This window comes from Furipterus horrens, unplaced genomic scaffold, assembly GCF_987537825.1.
Source record: "Furipterus horrens unplaced genomic scaffold, mFurHor1.1.pri manual_scaffold_6, whole genome shotgun sequence".
Classification (NCBI taxonomy): Eukaryota; Metazoa; Chordata; class Mammalia; order Chiroptera; family Furipteridae; genus Furipterus; species Furipterus horrens.
This window is the reverse complement of record NW_028327176.1, coordinates 117,561,165-117,581,599: the sequence shown is the minus strand read 5'-3', so window position 1 is coordinate 117,581,599 and position 20,435 is coordinate 117,561,165. Positions and strand designations below refer to the sequence as shown.

At 37.8% G+C, this 20,435-nt stretch overlaps 1 protein-coding gene and 1 long non-coding RNA gene across 2 annotated transcripts in view; one reads left to right on the top strand and one right to left on the bottom strand.

Moving 5' to 3' along the window:
- The window catches only part of COL9A1 (collagen type IX alpha 1 chain), an 84,623-nt gene that overhangs the window by 11,709 nt on the left and 52,479 nt on the right, over positions 1-20,435 (top strand). Inside the window, exons 6-15 of the mRNA XM_090282642.1 lie at positions 7,158-7,241; positions 8,027-8,047; positions 9,446-9,520; positions 9,867-9,902; positions 10,026-10,088; positions 16,383-16,436; positions 16,699-16,734; positions 18,600-18,623; positions 18,993-19,046; positions 20,330-20,383. Of these exons, the coding sequence (XP_090138768.1) occupies positions 7,158-7,241; positions 8,027-8,047; positions 9,446-9,520; positions 9,867-9,902; positions 10,026-10,088; positions 16,383-16,436; positions 16,699-16,734; positions 18,600-18,623; positions 18,993-19,046; positions 20,330-20,383 (501 nt within the window). The remainder of the gene's footprint in view (positions 1-7,157; positions 7,242-8,026; positions 8,048-9,445; positions 9,521-9,866; positions 9,903-10,025; positions 10,089-16,382; positions 16,437-16,698; positions 16,735-18,599; positions 18,624-18,992; positions 19,047-20,329; positions 20,384-20,435) is intronic.
- Positions 6,892-7,563, bottom strand: LOC150007283 (uncharacterized). Its single transcript, XR_016512017.1, has 3 exons — positions 7,440-7,563; positions 7,083-7,223; positions 6,892-6,929 (listed from the first exon to the last, which is right to left on the bottom strand). It is a non-coding gene; the product is annotated as an uncharacterized LOC150007283 (long non-coding RNA).

Genomic DNA, 20,435 nt, shown 5'->3' with positions numbered 1-20,435 from the left:
TAAAAGCAAACATCCCTTCTAAAAGTGTTTAAAGATGTCAAGAGGTAGCTGTAGGAATTGCTTACTAAAAAAGGCAGTTGAAAAAAAACATTTATTTGATGGAGCATCAATGCCAAAAGTCATTTATATTGTTCCTGCTTGTGATTTCCCCCTTTCTAGTCTATCTTTTGTCTCGTTCCCTTTCTAAATTGGAAAAGAAAACCAATTTCAGGAGGTTTTCGTAAGGCTTACAATGTAGTTGCTCACGTGGTCTACAACTCAAAACATTCTCATCATTCATGGTTATTTAGTGGCTTCAGAGCACTTTATATTTTTTCCCAATGTTCTGCTGTCATACACTGTTAGTTTGATTTTAAAGCAATAAATCCCATATTTCCTATTCTCCTTTGTATTCATATTTTAGGATGGTGCCATTTATCCCACAGCAAAGCTCAGTTTCCTGGCAGCATATCATAAAAACATGTTATTTTATGACAGGTTCTTTATTGTTTGCTGTCAACCTGATTGCCTTGGAGAGTTATTTTGTACAGCTCTATTAGAAAACAAAGTTAGCCTTTTTGCCTTCTGAGAGATGTGCACTAGGGGCTTGTTTGAGGAAGGATAAAAGTTTATGAGGCTTTGCACATGTATGATTCAAGCTCTTTTTCTTTTTCCCTACGTATAGTCTAAATAAAACAAGTGGAACATGATGAATCAGATAAAATGCTTTTAAATGTGTATTTCAAATGTGTTGCTCTATGTTATTTTTGTTAAATTCAGAGAAAATATGAGAGTAAATAGAAAGAACCAGAAAAACTGTTGATGGAAGAGCTATCTGTCTTTTTCTTTACTCCATAGAAATAAATTTGGTATTGAAGAAATATTCTGGGAAGATATGTTTTTAGTGAGTTAAGAAATGCATATCTACTATGCATGTATCTAAACTATTAAGTTGGCTTATGAAATAGTTTTTGACAAGTACATTTTTTACAAATACTCTTTCACTGGGAAATAATAAATAAATACAAAAGAAATGGTAACATTATCTGAACATATTCATAGGAAATAACTTTTTAAAACACTTTGGTGTGACTTGACTGGAATATTTTTGAATGCTGACTGTCAAAACAGTTTTTTTGGAGATAAAACCTAACATGCTACTTTGTAGATTGTGTTAACATTAGCTGAATTTTCCACTAGGTGGCAATGAAAGTAGAACAGGCAGAAAAAGAGATACCCACAGAGCAGAAGCCATGATTGGGAGAAGGAACTATAGATAACTGGAAGAAAAACAAAAAGATGGTCAAACTTGTTTTTAATGGGAAAATTGAAAACAGTAAATACTTTTATTGGCCTCAGCTATGCCCATATGCTTGCAATGTAAAAAAAAAATCAGTGTTATTAGTTTTTCTATTTCTATTAAAATGTGTATAGGCTAAGAGCATAAAGAAATCTTTGTTAGGTATACTGGGAGGCTGTAAAGCAAGAGATTAATTCAGTGGTGGCTTTCCTTCTTTTCATGTTAATTTCTGTATGGTTAGTGGTTCTGGTTACAACATGGTGTCAATAGTAAAAAAAAAAAAAAAAAAAAAAAGAAAAAAGAAAAAAGAAAGAAAGACAAAAGATTTACACTATCTGAAGAGAAACCAGAGTATGGTGTCAATAGAATCATGGTCTTTCAAAGCTGGAGGAGAGTGAGTACATCCAGTCCAAACCTCTCAGTTTACAGGTGAAGAAACTGAAACCCAGGCAGTAGAGGCAGCTTGCCCCAACTTGTAATCAAACCAGAAGAAAAATAATATTTATTCTTTATTCACTATATTTCTTATCTACCTCTTTGCACTCACTTATTAACATTAAACACCTATTCATTAAATATTTTATTTTTGAGAATAGATTTAAAGAAAAACCTTTTATTTATTTCCTTGGATTTTTTTCAGTCTTACAAACTGTAAACTCCTTGTGGGGAGGAGAACATCTCTCATTCTCCTAGAATGTTTCCTTCATGCCTGGCTTATATTAAAGCTTAAATGATGTTTCCTGAAGGACTAAATTAAAATATTAGTTAGATATATTTTGTCAGTGCGTATTCAAAGAGAAGTTATAGACAGAAATTAGAATTCGAATGATGCTTACATTCATTTTGGAAAGAGGAGATGGACACAAATGAATAAATGAATAAATGAATAAATGTGAAGTACGTCAGGTGGTCAGAAATGCTGTGGAGAAAAATGAAGCAGGAAATTGTTGTGCCTGGAGAGGACCTCACTGAGAAAAACATTTTTAGCAGAAACCTGAAAGAGTTAAGAGAATTAGCATGAGGATATCTGGGAAAGGAAGATTCAAGAAAGAAAGAAGATGGAGTGAGAAGGCTGGTGTGGGTATTGCCTGCTCTGTTCGAGGACAGCAGGCAGACCAGTGTGGCTGGAATGAGACTGAGGGTAGACAATGAGGTAACATGATAGAGTGAGGATGGGATCATTGTATTAACATTTTGGATTGTCTGAAAGATGAGAAGCTTTCAGATGGTTTTGGATAATCAACATGTTCGTATTTTTAAAAAGCATGTTTTTGGTTGCTGTTTGATAGTATGCTGTCAGGGGAGAGAAGTACAGAACATTTAGGGGAACCTTAAGAGGCTACTGCAGTAATTCAGACAATGGTGTTCTTGGTTTAGAAGAGGCGGGTAGTGGTGGACATGGTGCACAGGGGTCAGAAGCTGATACATGTTGAGGGTAAAGAAAACAGGATTTAAAGTATAAGAGGGAAAGCTGAATCAAGGATGACACCAATTTTTTGGCATGACTAATTACAAATACAGAGTTTTCATTTACTGAGATGGGAAAGACTGTGGCAACAGCAGGTATCAGTGAGAACATCAGGAGTTAGTTTGGAACATCTAAGTTAAGCACTATTTTAGACATCTAAGAGAAGATACTGAGCAGGCAGTTTGGTATGTTCTGGATTTTAAGAGACAGGTCCAACTGGGAATAGAACTCTGGGAGTTGTCAACATGTATATGGTATTTAAAGCTATGAAACAAGATTAAATTACTAAGATATGAATGTGATAAAGAAGTCCTAGAACTGAACCCTGAAACAACCAACATTTAGAGATTGCTGAGAAGAGGAAATTTCAGCCAAACTGACTCAGAGAAGCAGCCTGTGATGCAGGAGAGAACAAGCAGATCAAGAAGATTGTGGTACCCTGAAAGTCAGGGAAAATAGTAATTCAGGTAAGATGGAATGGTCATCCCACTCAACTGTTGTAGTTGGATCAAATAAGATGCGGGCTGAGAGTTGACCATTGTATTTAGAAACTAGTGAGGGTGAACTTGAGAAAAGACCCATTGGAGAACTGGGAGGAAAAGCTAAGTTCAAGAGAGAATGGAAGGGAAGGGAATCGGAGTCAATTGGTATAGATAACTCTTCTCAGTTTTACATGAAGGGGAGTAGAAAACAGAATGGCAGCTGAAGGGGGATGTGCATGAGGGGAGGGTTCTTTCATTTTTAAGTGGGCAGGTAACTCAGGATGCCTCACCATAGTTCATAGAATAACACTTTTTAATGCTCTGTGATAGTAGCCTCCTTCTCCCTGAGAGGATCAGGCACTTATTCAGGCACTTATTATCACATGAATCTCCTTGAAATGCCCTTTTCAATTAGGCCACCTTTCCCCATCCAGTGCTCTGTTGCAAGCAAATATTGATATAGTCATCTAATGATTAGCTACACAGTAATATTAAAATTTCTTATCTTATAATTAAAAATAAATCTATCTACTCTTTTCTCTACACCATTTTCCATCCTTGTGCCTTATTATTGTCACCTCCTCTCTTCAGTACTCTGTTACCCTCCTCATCTCTGCTTATGAAAATCTCAATTGCTTCAGGGTACTACTCACATATGACATGCTATATATATGATTCCCTTGTTGGTGACCTTAGCCTTATCACATGTCAACTGCAATACTATTTATTGTCAAATGTAATTTTTTGGTTTAGATACTGCCCTATATACTAAAGGTTTTTGTGTCTTCTATAGTGTTGATATCAAAGCACATGAATGTGTTATATAAAGATATCTTTAATGAAAAATGAATAAATTACTATACACCAGGTCTGCTACCTTCAAGTCCACTAGTCTCTTTCTTTTTATCATTCTGCCTCTGCATTTGCTATAATTCAGATGATTGTCACCTACTTGTATTTAAATGCAATTTCTAGTACTATGTCTGGAACTGCAGGGCCTAGTCTACATAGAGTTGGGGAAATTTCTCATTTTGAGGCAGCTTATAAAATTTAATCATAATTCAGTTTGCAAAAAATCAAGGCTTGTGCCATTCTCATTAATATTAGGCCAAGTTCCACAGTTAGTTGATAGAATTCACTCTCAAGAAGAAAAGATAGTGTTCTGCTAGTAGTCTTTGTGTAGTTCTTATGAATGGCTTAAAGACCTTATTAATTTTTCTCAACAACCTAGCAAAATAAGTAGAAGTCACTAGTCTTATTAAAAAAATAGAGAATCGGGACCAAAATTACGTGTTTTAATGAGTTTTCAGCTGGACACTACTTCAGCTTAGGGGCTGGAATTATACCTTAGTTTCCTAAAGAAAATAATTGGATAATGCCAAGCTAGGTATATGTAAGGCACTTTATACTCACACAAATCAGTTTTCCCTGAGACAATGGTGAAGTATTTTATGTTGAGAAGAATGGATTGTGCTAGGGCATTTTATGTTCTGTTGAACAGATTAAAAAAAACAAACAAACCTTTTTCTTCCTTTGCTTGGATTTTTCTCAGTCTTACAAACTATAAACTCCTGTGGGGAGAAAGTCTCTGGTTCCCCTACAACGTCTCCTTTGTGCCTGGCTTATATTGAGGCTTAAATGATTTTGTCTTAAGGGCTAAGTTAAAATGTTTGTCAGATATATTTTGTCAATGTGTATTCAAAGAGATGAATGATTCCAGGTAAGAAAATGAGAAACGTGTGGAAATTAGCATTTTAGATGTATAATGAAAGTGACTTTTACCAAGGAACGCTGCCAATCTTCCTTCAAAATAATTAACATGCAAATTGGAATTCATATCGCATGCTAAAAAATGGTTGTTGTGTAGATGATTATTAGTATGTAGGTGGTGTTTATGTGGATGCACAGATGTGTTCAGAAACTTCTTATCTATGTCAGACTCTGAACAATCCAGCCTGTATTCACAGATGAATTACATTCATTTTCCCATTATCCTGTGGCACAATTGAATCCCACATATTTAAACAGGTGTGCCAATTTATCCAGAGAGAATTACAGTTTTGAGAAAACAGCTTAATGAATCACTTTGCATTTGCCATAAGATAATTAAAGTTTCTCAAGGTGATTAAGATATAAATTATTTTTTGAGAATTAAAATATTACACACCACACACACAGAATCCATTCCTAGTTTGACTTGCCAATTCACAAAGGATTCAGTGAATAAAATTATGTGTGGTGTCTCTTATTTTGAGAGTTAGGAAGTGGAAAGATATCTTTTCTTATTCTGGTAATATTTTTTCCTGGTCATTGAAAAAAAATTATAATGCTATTTCCTACATGATATTTTCTTATACACATTAATATGTAACTGCATATAGAAATAGTTGTCAGTATATGGAAGAACACTAGAAATTTTGCTTCCGGATATATTTCTGTAACAAGCATGTAAATAGGGAAAGGTTTAAATTCTTTTAGAAGTTTCTTAGTCTAATTCTGAAGTTTTCTAGCAGATGTTGGAAACTAGCTTACATGGTTTAATTTCCAGATAATTCTCCATTTCCATTCATCTTTAATACACATATTCAACCACCATATGCCTTGGTTACCTCCTTACAAAATTAAAACTCATTCTCTGTCTTTTGGGGGTGGGGGCTGTGTAGGGTAGTGGAGAAAGTTCTTATGTTAGTTAGAGTCTAGCACATTTGGAATGCTAGCTCTGCCTTTTACTAGCTGTGTGACCTGTGGCAATGATTTAACATCTCTACTCCTTTTTACCCATGTGTGATCTGCTTCAAAGAGTTGTTTGAGGCACTGTCAGGTACTTAGTATTCATTGAGGAAAAGGTTATTCCATTTTTATTGTTATCTTCCTTTTAAAATTTCCATTGCAATTTAGAACAAACTAGAATAAAATCTCTCCTAAGCCAACAAAAGTACTCCAATAAAAAGAGTTTGAGTCCTGGCTGGCGTGGCCCAGTTGATTGAGTGCCAGACTATAAGTAGAGGGGTCACAGGTTCGATTCCCAGGCAGGGCACATGCCTGGGTTGAAGGCCAGGTCCCTGGTTGAGAGTGTGTAGAGATGTATGAGGGGCAACCAACATCGATGTTTCTCTCTAAAAATAAGTAAATAAATAATTTAAAAAGAGAGTTTGATTAAAGTAATTTCCTTACCTGAAATGCATTGTGTTGTTTGGAAAGCAATTACTCTGAGGGATGTCAGTGTAATATTGTTAAATAATTCACACCATGAAGACACAGATAATTTTCATGCAGTTCACAGGTAAATTTTCATCTTGATTTAGCTTCTCACTTTCATTTCATCCCACTTAACTCATTCTTCCAGATGTCTACATTTTCTGGAGAAAAGGCATGGTAAAGTTGAGAGAAACCAGAATAATGGAGACAGAAGAGAACTCTAGGACAGTTAGAATCATATGAGAAGAGACACCAGTGCAGAAACGTAAAAGCTTAATGCCTTATTTTAACTTTTTATAAAACAGAAAAATTCGTTTTGTTTTACTTTCTTTTTATTGTGGATAGAAGGGAAGGACTTCATTCTTCATTGTCACCAATTTTGATTTTCCATCCAGTAACTTCAACTCTAGATGTTTCCATAACAATGGAAAAGTATATCTAACTTAATTCTAGATCCAGCAGATCTAGAGTCCATTTGGCAGGTGGGATGGAGTGCAATTATCTATTGGATGAAAAAAGAAAGAGAGAGATTTGGGACCTGGAAGGGCTTCCCACCCATTTCCAATGGAAATTTATATTCCAGGACCAATGAAAGTCCTGTTCCACTGAGATCAACCAGTGGTCTCTAGACACTTAGCAACTGGGTCACACTTACCAGCTTCTCTCTCTTCAATGACCTGTTTCTGTCCTCCAAAAGAACCTGAACTGACTGTCTGCTGTCTTTGTCCAGTTTGAACTTCAATGGATGCTGATCCATTGTGACCCACTTCGACCCAGCAGAGAAACTTGCCATGAGCTGCCAGTCAAGACAATGGTGAGTCCCCTTTTACCACATGCAAAGGCCGCTTCCACCCAGCTGACTCTTCTCCATTCTGCCTCCCCAACCCATTCCTCCAAAAAGTCTGGGCTTTGCTATACCAATCAGATAGATATTAAGGAAGCACAGGTCCCCCTCACAGCCTGGAAAACAGAAACCCCCCAGGGGTGTCTGGTTCTACCTTTGGTGGCTTACTCTCTTCCAAAACATCTTTCCAAGAACGCTGACGGTCTGCTCGCTGCCAACAGTGGTGCACAAGCCACCTAAAGGAGATTCCGAGGACAACCCGAGGCAGCAGTGGGACCGGTGGGCGGAGGCAGAGCCGTGCTCTCTGGTCTAGCCTGTGCAGAGCGGCGAAAGGGTTAAGGGGGACTGTTGTCATTTTATCCGTCCTGCCGGCCTGCTAGCTCTCCTCCAATCCCCAGGACCCTCTCCAGGGCCATTCAAAAACAGGAGGAACGTACGCCTTCCCCTCCGGGGGCACTTTTGCAACCACTAATCCGGGGTCACTTTTTGCGGGGAAGAAGTACCACTTGAGGCGCGTGGCGGGTCCGGAAGCCTAGCGGGGCAGCAGGAAGAAGAGTCGGTTGGTCTCGGGGATTAGCAGAGGGCGGTGGGCATGGCCTGGACGGCGCGGGCCCACGGGTTCCTAGGGCTGCGGCTGCTGCTGTCAGGGCTCTGCCTGTGCGCGGCTCAAGTAAGTTGTGCAAAAGTTTGGGGCATTTGGGGCGGGGGTGGGGGCGCTCTCTCACTTTCTCTCACCTTTTTTTTTTTCCCACTAGCCCGGTCAGACACCTGGCCAGGTAATCTGGGGGCGATAAGTGTTTGCATTTTTCCAGCGCACATAGGGAGAGGTCAGGTGCAGCGGTTCTGCTCAGAGCATCGCCTGGGCGTTGGGGCGGCTCGTTGCCTCCAGCCCTCAGCACTTGCAACGAGTACCTTGGGAATCGGGGACCCCAGATGATCCCTCGGTCCGGGAAAGGACACCTCCCCCGAGTTGAGACCTAACGCTGCAGCCTCTGATGCTGAAAGTCGTCAGTATCTGGAGACCAGGGTTTAATTTGGCTTGGTTTCGTTTTACCTCCCCTCCCCCTCTCCTGGCCACAGTCAAAAGCAGGCGGGAGAAGGCGGGAATTCAGGATGTCTGCCCCAAAGCCCCCTCTCGCGCTGGTCCAGCCCGCAGCGGCAGCGCCGAACAGCGCATCCTGCTAGTGGTGCCCGCGGCTCGGCGACTGGCGCTGGGCAGCCTTGGCTCCCATCAAAATTTCAGCAACTTCCCAAAGGCTCCGGCGTCGCCTCCCTCCCGCCCCCGGGAGGACACGGCGGGGGCGGGCGAGCCCAGCCGAGGTTTGAGGTTTCACTTACAAAGACCCCATTGTAACCTGTCTGGTCATTGGAGTTTAGAAAAACAAAGTTTTCCTTGATGAAAGAAGCTTTTTTCTTTTTTTATATTTAGAAGGGGGAAAAATACTCCCTCTACCACATTCCCTAAGCAGCACGCTCACACTATTTCAGAGGCCACCAGCCCCTGCGGCACCGTCAAAGCCTAGCTGTTTGCAAGCGATAAAACGGCTCACTCCTTAGAGTCAATGTGAAATTTGATGTAGTTCTGAAGCAAGGTGCAAAGACCTCATGCAAGAGAGTGTTACTGCAGGTCAATTTGAAATGAGGCCAGGAGCTCTCTGGGTTTCCAGGCTCTTCTGCCCCGCTTCTCCCCAGTCTTTTCCTCAAGAGTGTTCAGTTCAGATTTCAACTTGACATAGAGAGATTTACAAAACGATACCGTAATCGACCTGATACGGAGCACCTCCATTCTTAGCTGTTCTATTTTAGCCAAAACACTGACTTGCAATTACTGATTCAATCGGGGTATCCAGTGACCACATTTTCATTATTGAATCCCTTAAAAAAAAAAAAAAAAAAAAAAAAAAGGCGTCAGGTCCTTGCTTCTTCAGGACCCCCTTTTGGACATTGGGGGCCTAGATGCTGCTGTAACCCCACTGTTTAGCCTCATTCAGAAGGTAACAGAGCAGAGGCACCCTGCGCTGCCTTGGAAGTTTGATACACATTTATTCTATTGGATTTCAAAAACTCGGCCTTCCTAGGGAGGTGTCTTGGGGAGGGGGGGCTCAGAACATCACGCCCAGTTTCTTCTTGTTGCGCAATGCGCTTCAGTAACCCGCATGTGCCTTCTTTGTCAGAGAGGGCCCCCGGGCGAGCAGGGTCCCCCAGGGCCTCCGGGCCCCCCTGGAGTTCCTGGCATCGACGGCATCGACGTAAGTTTCCATCTCCATCCTCACTGTTCTTCAAGTCCTGTCTTTTCCTACCCTTTCTCCAGCGGCTTCCAGGTGTTTTTTTTTTTTTTTCTTTTTTTGAGAGGGCAAGTTGCTCCCCATCCAAAGGTGGGATTGGACATGGGTGACAGGGTGACAGCGGGGGTTGGATCTCAGAAGACCAGGGATTTTCTGAGAGGAGGTGGGCTGTTCTGTTGTCCCTGTCAGTCGGCCCTGAGCCTCCCTCATTGACTCTGTCCCCATCTGTGTGGTGATCACCCGTGGGATTCTCCCAGGCGGGGCCCCAGCGCCTCACTGACTGTTCTTGCTTTCTCTCCTACTCCTCTAGGGTGACAGAGGACCAAAAGGTCCCCCGGGCCCCCCGGTAAGTTGATCAGTGCATTCGTGCTCCACTTTCTTCTTTGAGACATGGTTTGCAGCCACACGTGTCCAAAGAGTGTCAACTTTGTACCTTTTCCTCTCCCTGCTTCTCCCTTTCCCTACTCAGGGTCCTCCTGGAGAACCGGGAAAGCCAGGAGCTTCAGGCAAACCTGGCACGCCAGGCGCTGACGTAAGTAGGCCTGTGGGGTGCGTGTGTGTGTGTGTGTGTGTGTGTGTGTGTGTGTGTGTGTGTGTGTGTGTAGGGGGGCAGGGAGAAAGGGAGAGACAGACGTAGAGATGAATTTGCCTGGCTGGCATGGAGGCGGCAGTTTTCTGCAAAGAGGCCTTTGGGGTGCGTGTGTGCGGGGGCGGGGGCGGGGAGGAAGGGAGAGACGTAGAGATGAATTTGCCTGGCTGGCATGGAGGCAGCACTTTTCAACGAGGTACCTCATACCTCGAGGCTCTCTGGGGACTGCCAGCAGCGCTGGCATTTCCTCCTTTCAATAGGGACCGGGTTCCTGCGTCAGACAGGCTACTCTCAGCTCACCCCTCGGACTCTCAGCCCCACTCCTATTGGTCTCTGCTGGGGCTTCCCAGCAAGTTGTCTTTACTCCTGCTCGTTTACTGTCATTCTCTAGATTAATTCAGTAAAAGAATCCAAGGCAGGTAAAGGGGCAGAGGAAAACGAAAGATGTGCTTAGGGGAGGGCCTGAAGTGAGTGGGGCTGTTTGGGGGCGGGACAGGGACAGGGAAATGGTCAGCAGGCATGGAATAAGAAATTCAAAACTAGTTTCTCTTTCCATGGTGCTTTCTTAGCTGGCATCACTGACAAAAATAAGCTGGTCAGGGTTGTTTGAAGATTAGGAATCAGTAACCTTCTCCCAATTTACCTATCTCTATACCCCCTCTTTGCCCATTCGCAGGAAGCTCAGACTGAGTAGCATAGTAAACCTAACACTAAATAATATTTCTTCAGAATAAAATGACTTAAGTACTTAAGTCCTGTCTCTAGGTACTCAGCGGAAGACTGAGTTTTCAGTACAGGCCAGTCCTTCTCAAAGTGAAGTAAGATATGACACCTGGTCTCAGAGAACAGACAGGGGCGCATCCCAGTCATCCTTCAAGTTACCACTTCATGTAGTCTCCCAAAACTAAGGTCTTTTCTGTTGAATACCTATGACTGTAATTTCTAAGAACTGGAAATTGGAATTGACTAGCGTTTGAGACAGATTCTTCATTTTGAGAAAAGAAAAATAACTAGAGTTCAACAGTTATTAAGATGTGCTATCTGTATCAAGATTGTCATAATAAGGGTATTTGTCTATGGTATTTATGCTTTAGGAGAAAGACTTTGGTTTACATTTCAAAGCACCTAGTTTGACTTTTGTATGCATGCAAAAAGTGACAGTATGTAAGGCCCCCAAGGACTAATAGTTGGATAATACAAACTGAATATCAAACTAATATTCGTGTGATACAAACTGAAGTTACATTACTTGGCTATCAAGCTCTTCTCAGAAACACTCTGAATGACTTGAAACAGTCACATAATAAAAAATCCGATAAATACAAGGCCACTGAATAAACTGGTAGCCCAAACAAGGTTCAATTTATTTCTGCATTCCTTTGAAACTTGAATCTGACTTTTTTTGTGTGTATGAAAAGAAATTTTGTAATTGAATTATTATTATCATTAATTTTTGTGGTGGTTGAAGCACCAGATGCCTTTTCTTGCTGTTTATTGAATTGAAATAGTTTCAAACAGAGGGCTAGACTTATCTGTACCTTAATTTTTTATGGTCTTATATAGTGTGATCAATAAATTGTTTGCCTTTTATCATAAGGTCATGAAGACAATAACTGGTTTTGCTTTATAATTTCCCCACTTAAATAGAATTTTGAATAAAAAAATGAGAGCACATCAAAATCTTTAGAAGTACAATGCAGATAAAATTACAAGTTCTTTTTTTTTGTTGTCTATAATTACAGTGCTATAGTGAAGAATAGACCAAATTTCCAAAGTTAAAAAATGTAAAAGTCCTCTTATAAAACTTTGACACTGGGTGGTCCGCAGGGAGAAATTGATGAGGGCATTGAATCAGTTTCCTGGGACTGAGAAGGAAAGCAAGAGAAAATGGGAAATGAAGGAGAAAAAAAAAGTAAGAAATCCATGTATGTGCCAGTACTTTAGGCATTTCCTGAAACTAAGCAAAAAATTAACTATACCAATTTACATTTGTGTAGAACTTTTTTTTCAAGCACGCTCACAAATATTATTTCCTTTAACCTTACAACAACCTAGAAAGCAGGTTTGGCTAATATTATTCTTCCCTGAACAATTATGAGGACAGAAGTTTCCTCGGGGACCCAGAGTCATTTAGTAGTGAACACAGTGAAAGAAACCAGATTTCTTGATTTTTGGACTTACTCTCTTTCCAGCTAGTTTAGCCTTATTCACATTCAAATGAGGTTCTTAAATAGACAAATAATCAAAGAAACTAGGAAGAAAAAGATTAATAGTGAATTTTTTGTATCTAAATTACTGATCAAGAAAAATAATATAGATAATTCAATGAATAATTAAAATAATTTAGAGTGACATTTATAATTATTTATAAATATTTCTATGGTTCATAGTCACTAAATTTTGAAATGGAGCTACATGGGATTTATGAAGTTCTTAGTGGAAAATTTTCTTGTTCCACACTTTGGCTCATTTTACATTTTAAATAAGTCTTTTAGTCTAAATTCAGTAGACATTGATAATAAAGAAATATCAGTAATTAGATCAGAGTTTGCTGTTTATTTGTCCCTGGACATGGGGAATTAGGAATACTTCAACAGTCTATTCTTGATAGGGGAACCAGAGTCCATGTAGTTGTGAGAACTTAAACCTGTTATCTCTTTGTCTTCTGCTCTTTGGTTCATTGCAAAGCTGTATTTTTTGTAACGTTAATAATGGTTAACATTACCAAAATGTTAACATTACTAGATGATGTTTGAAAGAGTCTGAAAGGAGCTTGGTTTAAAGGTAGTTATCCTAAGTTAAGGGGAATTTTGACAGAAAAGATAGAAGAATCATGGCAGCTCTGCTTGCAGAATTAGGCCTTGAGTCTCCAGAGCTGAGTCATTGGAATGCTGGAGGAAATTAGATTGCGGGCTGGTGTTCCCTGCCAAGCAGCAGTGTGAAAGTTCAGAACACAGTCAACTTCAATATCATCCTATATAGAACTTTATCTTCATACACTCATATAACAGCAATTCTTTCTACTACTGGTAATAGTTTCTTTTTATTTTTTTTGATAAATAAGAATTACACAAATTAAAATTGTGTATGCGTAAATGTAAATGTTGGGAAAAATATATAATCTTTTCTTTCCTGTTAAGTCTTTAAGTTCTTTTCTCTTATAGACATGCAAAATTAGAGAAGTCAGAACTTGGTTATAACCTTGCACCTAAAGGACAACTGTGTTAACTATTATCAATAATATCAATGGAGATATTCTTATAGGCACTATTTGCTGTGACATGCTCAGTGAGTTCTGTAAAACAGTATTTCATTTATTCTTATAGAATCCATCTAAGATGGGAAGAAGAAAAACTAGAATTAAAAATAGGAAGTATAGCTATACTATGCTGTTTTTCACTGGGAAGAGGTTAGAACATATTCTGAATGTATACAATTATTATCACTGGCAGATGTTATATTATTTGCATAGTGAGTTATTAAGAAAATATTCTGAAAGGTAAGTGTAAGTGGAAATAGTAAGGCATTGAAGAAATATGAGGGGTCTGTGAAGTATAGTGCCTGTTGTTAATATCTAGATTTTTATTTTCTTATCTGCAGAACCCTTTCTGGATGAGGTTGTAAGCTTTTAGAAGGCAGAAAACATGCCTTATACTTCATGTGAACTCTTCACAGCATCTAGAACAGTGCTGGCCATATAATAATGATGATAATAAGAGTAGCTAATATTTATTCAGGACCCACTCTGCCAGGGGCTATTGTAAGCACTTTGTGTGTAATATTTCATTTATTCTTTGAAAATGCCATTTAAGGTAGATATTATTATACTTATTTTACAGATTAGAAAACTGAGGCACTATACAGTTAAGTAACTTGTGAATGGTTGCACAACTAATAAATGGCAGAGCAGGGATTTGAATAAAAAATAAAGATGACATGGAAGGACAAATGTAATACTCCTCCATCTAACAGGCAGACCTAAATTAATTTTATTTGGTAGTCATGTATTGAGTATGTATTAGATGCATGGAAAATGTGCTAGGATTGAATGGACATGAAACCCTTGTTCTCATGGAGTTTTATACTTTCCTACATAGCTATTTCATAACAGAGTTCACTGTAACATCTGGCACTAATCCATATCTTCAATTTAATTCAAAGAATTTCCTAAAGATAGACATCTTTATCATGCCCTTTGGGAGATACTAAATAAGAAGTGACCTGGAAGCAGCCTCCAGGTTATCCAACCATTTACTTGGTTCTGCTTTACTACTGTGCAGCTGAAATTCTACCATATATGGATAATACTGTTCTCTAATCTTGTCAGTTATTCAGGTCACATATTGAAGATGGCTAGTGGGCTGCTTGTGTAGGAATTGACCAGAATTGGTATTGGAGGACATGTACATAAAGCGGGAATTACCGATCACATTAATCAAACATACCCTGAGGTTTAGAAAATCTATGCACCACATATGCTTCCAGAGAGTGTTCCTGGATGTGTGGCTTGTTTGCTGAAATACAAAAGCCGTTGCTCCATTACTTTAGGTGCTCAGCAACTAAGATTTTGGGGTTTGTTCCCAAATTATAGTGTTATAATTAGACCAAGGAGACTGAAAATCAGGGATAGTCTGTCAAAAATTCTTTTATGTGTGTTTAATGATTTTCTTTGGCACATTTTCAGTAATTAACATTTTCTATTCATTTTTTTGACTTCCGTTGATCCACTCTATGAAGTTATGAGAGAACTTAACTGATGTAGAGAAATATAAAAATTGTGGCCAGTGAACTAGTTTTCTATATAAATGAAAGCATTTTATTGATAATTCAGACTATGAGATTAAATATGGATTTTGGTGATCCATTTTTAAGTATGGTTTTTATAATTTCAAGGACTCCTTTCTTCTATTAATATCATTTGCGTCTTTTTCAAAATCTTGATAATAGGTTTTATAAGATGTTTATGTAATCATGCTTATATGTATATGTGCATATGTATGCATATATACAGATACACATTCACGTATTTATCTCTGGTATAATTTCAAGATTACATTATAAATGACAACATCTAAAAGTGTCAAAGAGTAAATAAAAAATTAAAAATATAAAAATGTATCTTTAGTAAATATGGAAATTAAGTATACACATAGTGTTATCACGCTTTAATATCTACTTTGTATTGAGAATAATGATAAAATAAGTGGTAGGAAAAATGAGAATGTTTTAAAGACATGCTTTAATAATTCCTTTAGTTTTAAATATTACAGTTATAAATGTGTTTTATAGTAACTGGCTTAAATTCTATATATGGAGTGGCACACATGAAAATGTTTACTTAATTATAGCTAGTTTTACTAAGGAAGATAATGTAGAAACATGAATGATCTCAAATGTTTCAGCTTTAAAAGATGATGCTCTTAAATAAGCAGTTATTGCTAGAAGATATAGATGGCTTTATTTAGGTGGCTGGTCCTATCTTGTTCATCAGTTTATTTTTAATTTCTATTGAAAAAGCATTTTATTAACTCTCAAGACATTATTAAAGAGTTATAGAGACATATAGTATTTATATTTTATAAATGAAGTAAAGGAGGTACATAAACATGGGTAAGTTGCAGAGCCAAGACCTGCTGTTCCATCAGATTTAGCTCTTAGACTAAATGCTGTAGTTATTATATTGCATTTTTTCAAAGCAATGACAAAAGATACTCAATTATTATTATTATTTTTATTGTTGACACTGTTACAGATGTTCCTCATCCCCCCCACCCCCCCATGACCTTCACCGAATTGCTGTCTGATGAGCACATATGTTCTTTGGCTAATCCCTTATAGTGCCCCCTGGTGCCCTTCTCTCTGAGATCTGTCAGTCTGTTTCAGGTACCCATACCTCTGGTCCTATCTTGTTCATCAGTTTATTTTTTCATTAGATTCCACATATAAGTGAAATACCACATGAGGTATTTGTCTTTCTTTGAATGTCTTAAAAAAAACTAAATTATTGAACCCTGTGATAAACGATGCAGTTAACAGGAAGTTAGGAATATAATAACATTTGTCAATAATGTTAAACATTACCTTTGAGTAAGAACATAGAAAGGTATTTCCTTACAAATATTTGCATCATATCTAAGTAATTATTCTGTACATAATTAATAAATAAAATGAAATTATCCACTTATAGGTTTGCCTAAAGGATGCTATAATAGTTCTAATATCATTTTGCTTTGTCAGGGATTAACAGGGCCTGATGGATCCCCTGGTTCTGTGGGACCAAGAGGACAAAAAGTAAGTTAGCCATCTGGTATTAAGTGCTGGTATTAATTAAATGCTGAAGTATAATTTTATTGTAATTATTGCCAATCAACTAACAGCTTAGTTGTGAAGCAGCTGAAACACACTGTTCAACTAAAATTGTGTTTTAGCTGAATTGAATTAAATTAAAAACACCCAGATGGAGTGTTTTAATGATTTTAATATTTATGCAGTTTGCATATTTACATATTTATGCTACAAAAAGCTGAGTACCATGAACTATTTTTATTTTTAGGGAGAACCAGGTGTGCCAGGATCTCGTGGATTTCCAGTAAGTGAATGTAAAGTGGCAGAATTGAAAATCTCCTATCTTTCTGCCATTGTGAAAAATTGAAGTGCAGTTTTCTACATAATATACATTACAAAGAAATTTATGAGTTACCTGACATGAGTAGAAAATTTTTAGAGAAATTTGAATGTACAATATAAAATACATTTGTCTGTTTGCAGTGGTATTTCCCAATAGGAAACTTCCCCTCCACTCCCATTGATATAAAACATTTCTTGCATAACAGTAGCAAATGCAAGTATTCAGTGTTTAGCTCATGGCTTCACACCACTTTCTTCACAACTGGTTTTTTCTCTAATGAAATACCAGCCATCAGCTATTATCATTGTCCAATTCCCTGGTTAATCTTTTCCTATATTGCACAATCTGGCAAGTTTGTATTATTTTTATTTATAAATAAGATGACCATGTTTTCAGGTTGCTTTTCCTCTCTATTTGGCTCTTTATTCCTCTTTTGTTATTGTCATGAATCTATGTTTTTCTCCTTGTTTTTCATTCACACTGTTTTCTTTGCCATATTTCAGCAAGTGTCAACTTTTTCACTGAAGCCTGTTTTCAAAAGTGAATAGCTTTCTGGCCTGTCTCCCATATTTTTCATCTCAGAGCTCAACATCTTACAGTGATGCCTTTAAAACATTTAGTGAAATTTATCTATCATCTAGGTCTCTGATGTGAAATAACTTATCGATTACTTTGGTATTTTCAAGCATAATACATTTCCCAAATTGATTCACATATTAAAATGTTCAAGTAGGAGCAATTTTTCAAAGAATGTCTTTAAAAAGTCCCCCTATTCATTAAATATACCACTTATGTGAAATTATTTCTTATTTTGACTGCCTTAATAATTAGAAATAATATCATTATCAGAGGGTGTGCATTGATTCCACTGGATGCTTCACATAGGATTTTTTAGAAAAGAAAGCCTGGAATGAAGAGCTAATGTGACTATGGTATCAGAGATAGCTGTGAATAAAAGCTATTCCAGCCAGCTTAGAAGAGAAAAGAGTGATGAGAAACCCAAAGGGGAGAAAAGCGAGCCTGGAAAGCAAAGAGAGAATATAAGGCAGCTGATGTTCAGTATATTAGTTCAACAAGCATATAGTTAAGGTTTATTATATTGTAAGTATTGTGCTAGGAATTGAAGCTTGGAGGATGATGTGGTTTTAATTCTTAATTATATACAGTTTGGTATTGCTAAAGAGATATAGTATAAAGGAGAGGGAGATGGAATTTGTTTTAAAATCAAATTCAGCATATTAAATTAGGGTCCCATCATAGGTCATTTCAGGAGTGACACCATTTTTTAAAAATATCTACTGGATTCCATATCTGGAAACAAAGTCCTACCTGTCAAAGAGTGTGTATTTGGACCCCCTTTTATCCCCTGCCTCCCTGTGCTGAATATTTGTCTGGAAGAACATCCGGTCATCATATTATAAATTATGGAACATTACACTGTATTGCTTTTAATGTAGGTTTCTTATAAAACATGGCAGGTGAAAAACTCTTTAAACTGTCAGGTTGTGATGTGTCTCTTCGTGAGTGATGGTAAGTTCTCCTGAGGACAAGTGTGGATGATTTCCTTCTTAAAAAAGTTTGGAAAAAAGTATTACTGGTTAGCTTCAACATTAGAGGAATGTTTGAGGAGCTGGCACAAGCTTTTGCTTTCTTTAGAGGCAGAACCACGTTTGGTTTTCTTTACCCATTGCTTTGTTTAGAATGAGCATTATATATTTATTTAGTGGTAGAGTTTACAGTTTATTTTTGAACTGAGTTAGGCCTGTGTCTGTATTTATACTAAATATAAATCACATATCATAGAAATTTTTATTTTAATCTCTTAGGGCCGTGGTATTCCTGGACCCCCTGTGAGTATCATCTCTTGGCTTATTTTTACATAGTCTAGAAAAATGGCCTATTTCTCAGATCTCAACCTTACTTTCCAACTAACATTCTACCTAGTGGTGTTTATAGCCACTACATGATCACCTACATGATCTTAGGTGGCTACTATGACATCACCCTTCTTATGCTAAACAGAATATTTTACTAAATTAAGAAATTTCTGTTCTTTTTTAAGTAATTAAATTTGGTCAAATGGGTTACTGTTTCACTGGAAAACAAAGCTAACACAGATACATAATTCTAAGTCAGTTGTTTACAACATTGGATACCATTTGTGATAGATTGTAATAACATTCGTGAATCACCATGTCACTTTAATTTGTTTACTTCAGGGTCCTCCTGGGGGAGCAGGTCTCCCTGGAGAGCTTGGCCGTGTTGGACCAATTGTGAGTACTACAGCAACTTTTGATAGACATTTGCTGATTTAAAAGATGATGTTACTAGGGAAGGCAAATTACACTAACTGTATGTTATTCCCTGCACAGCTGAAAAATGGCAAATGGATTTCATTGCAGTTCATAATATTGATGGGGACTAAAGATAATAATGTTACCTAGCTTTTGTACAGTGATTTTAAATTTTTCCCAAACTTTTCCACTAAAATTTTCTTCCAGCTTCCAGAATTAGTGATCAAGTCAGAAAGTGTCAATTCTGTTTTATGGACCCATCCAAGATTGGTGTCCAGTATTTTTGTATTAGGTTCTCTGCCTGAAATGAAAAGTCAATAGGCTAAAATCATTAGCATGTGTTTTTATATTAGGGCCAGTACATTATAACCAAATGAACAGAACTTAACTTTAGGCAATAAAGAGCTGAACTTCATAGAAGAAATTGCTGGTAGTAAGTGCTTGATGTTAATATTCAATAAGTGTTTAGAAAATGCTTAAGTACTGATGTTATGTGAAGGATAGATCATTGTAAACTCATTGAGAGTAGGAGCCACATAATATATATCGTTCTTGCTTACTGTTTGAAAAACTTATTTAACTGAACAATTGAATAAATATGAAATGATTATAAAGTTAAATTAAGTCTAAGATGCTTTTGATTTCTTATAGTAGAACATTAAGAAGGAAAACATGCCAGGAGTAAACTCTGGATATTAAGACTAATTGGAATCCATTTCTACTGTATAGCTTGTTTGAATTCAGCCATCTTTGAGCTTCTGCTTCAATTGCCAGAGTGTGCAGAGATAGACCAAGTGACAGCTTGTGGACCAACACCAGGGAGAGTCTGGCACTGCAGAGATTAACCTTCCACTTCACAGATTCAGTCTGGGTGCAAGCCTTCTTTTGCTGCCATTAGATGGATGGCACTAGCAGCACTGTCTGTTCAGTTCCCCTGCAAACCAGATAGAAAAATATGTAGTTTTTCCAGTTAGTTTTCAGGGTAGAGAAAGAGATTTTTCTATAGAGAATTGGCTTTGCTTTTCTCCCCAAGTGTTTCTCTGCCTTGTTTTATTACTTTGGTGAGATGAGAACTCCTTTATTCTTTTGGTTTTCTGGAGCTGATTGGATTGTGGGCCACCCATTGATTTTGGTGACAGGTCTATGCATGACTGAGCTCTGTAGGGGCTTAGGATAATATCATTCTCTCATGCTACACTAGTTTAATGCACTGTGTTTTGATATGTATGTAACTACTGTGTCACAATTCTTAAATAACTTAGGGTGACCCTGGGAAAAGAGGACGACCTGGCCCCCCTGGCCCTCCAGGACCCAGTGTAAGTTATTTGCAGTTTGAATTTTTCCTCCTCTGAGAATTAAGATTAAAGA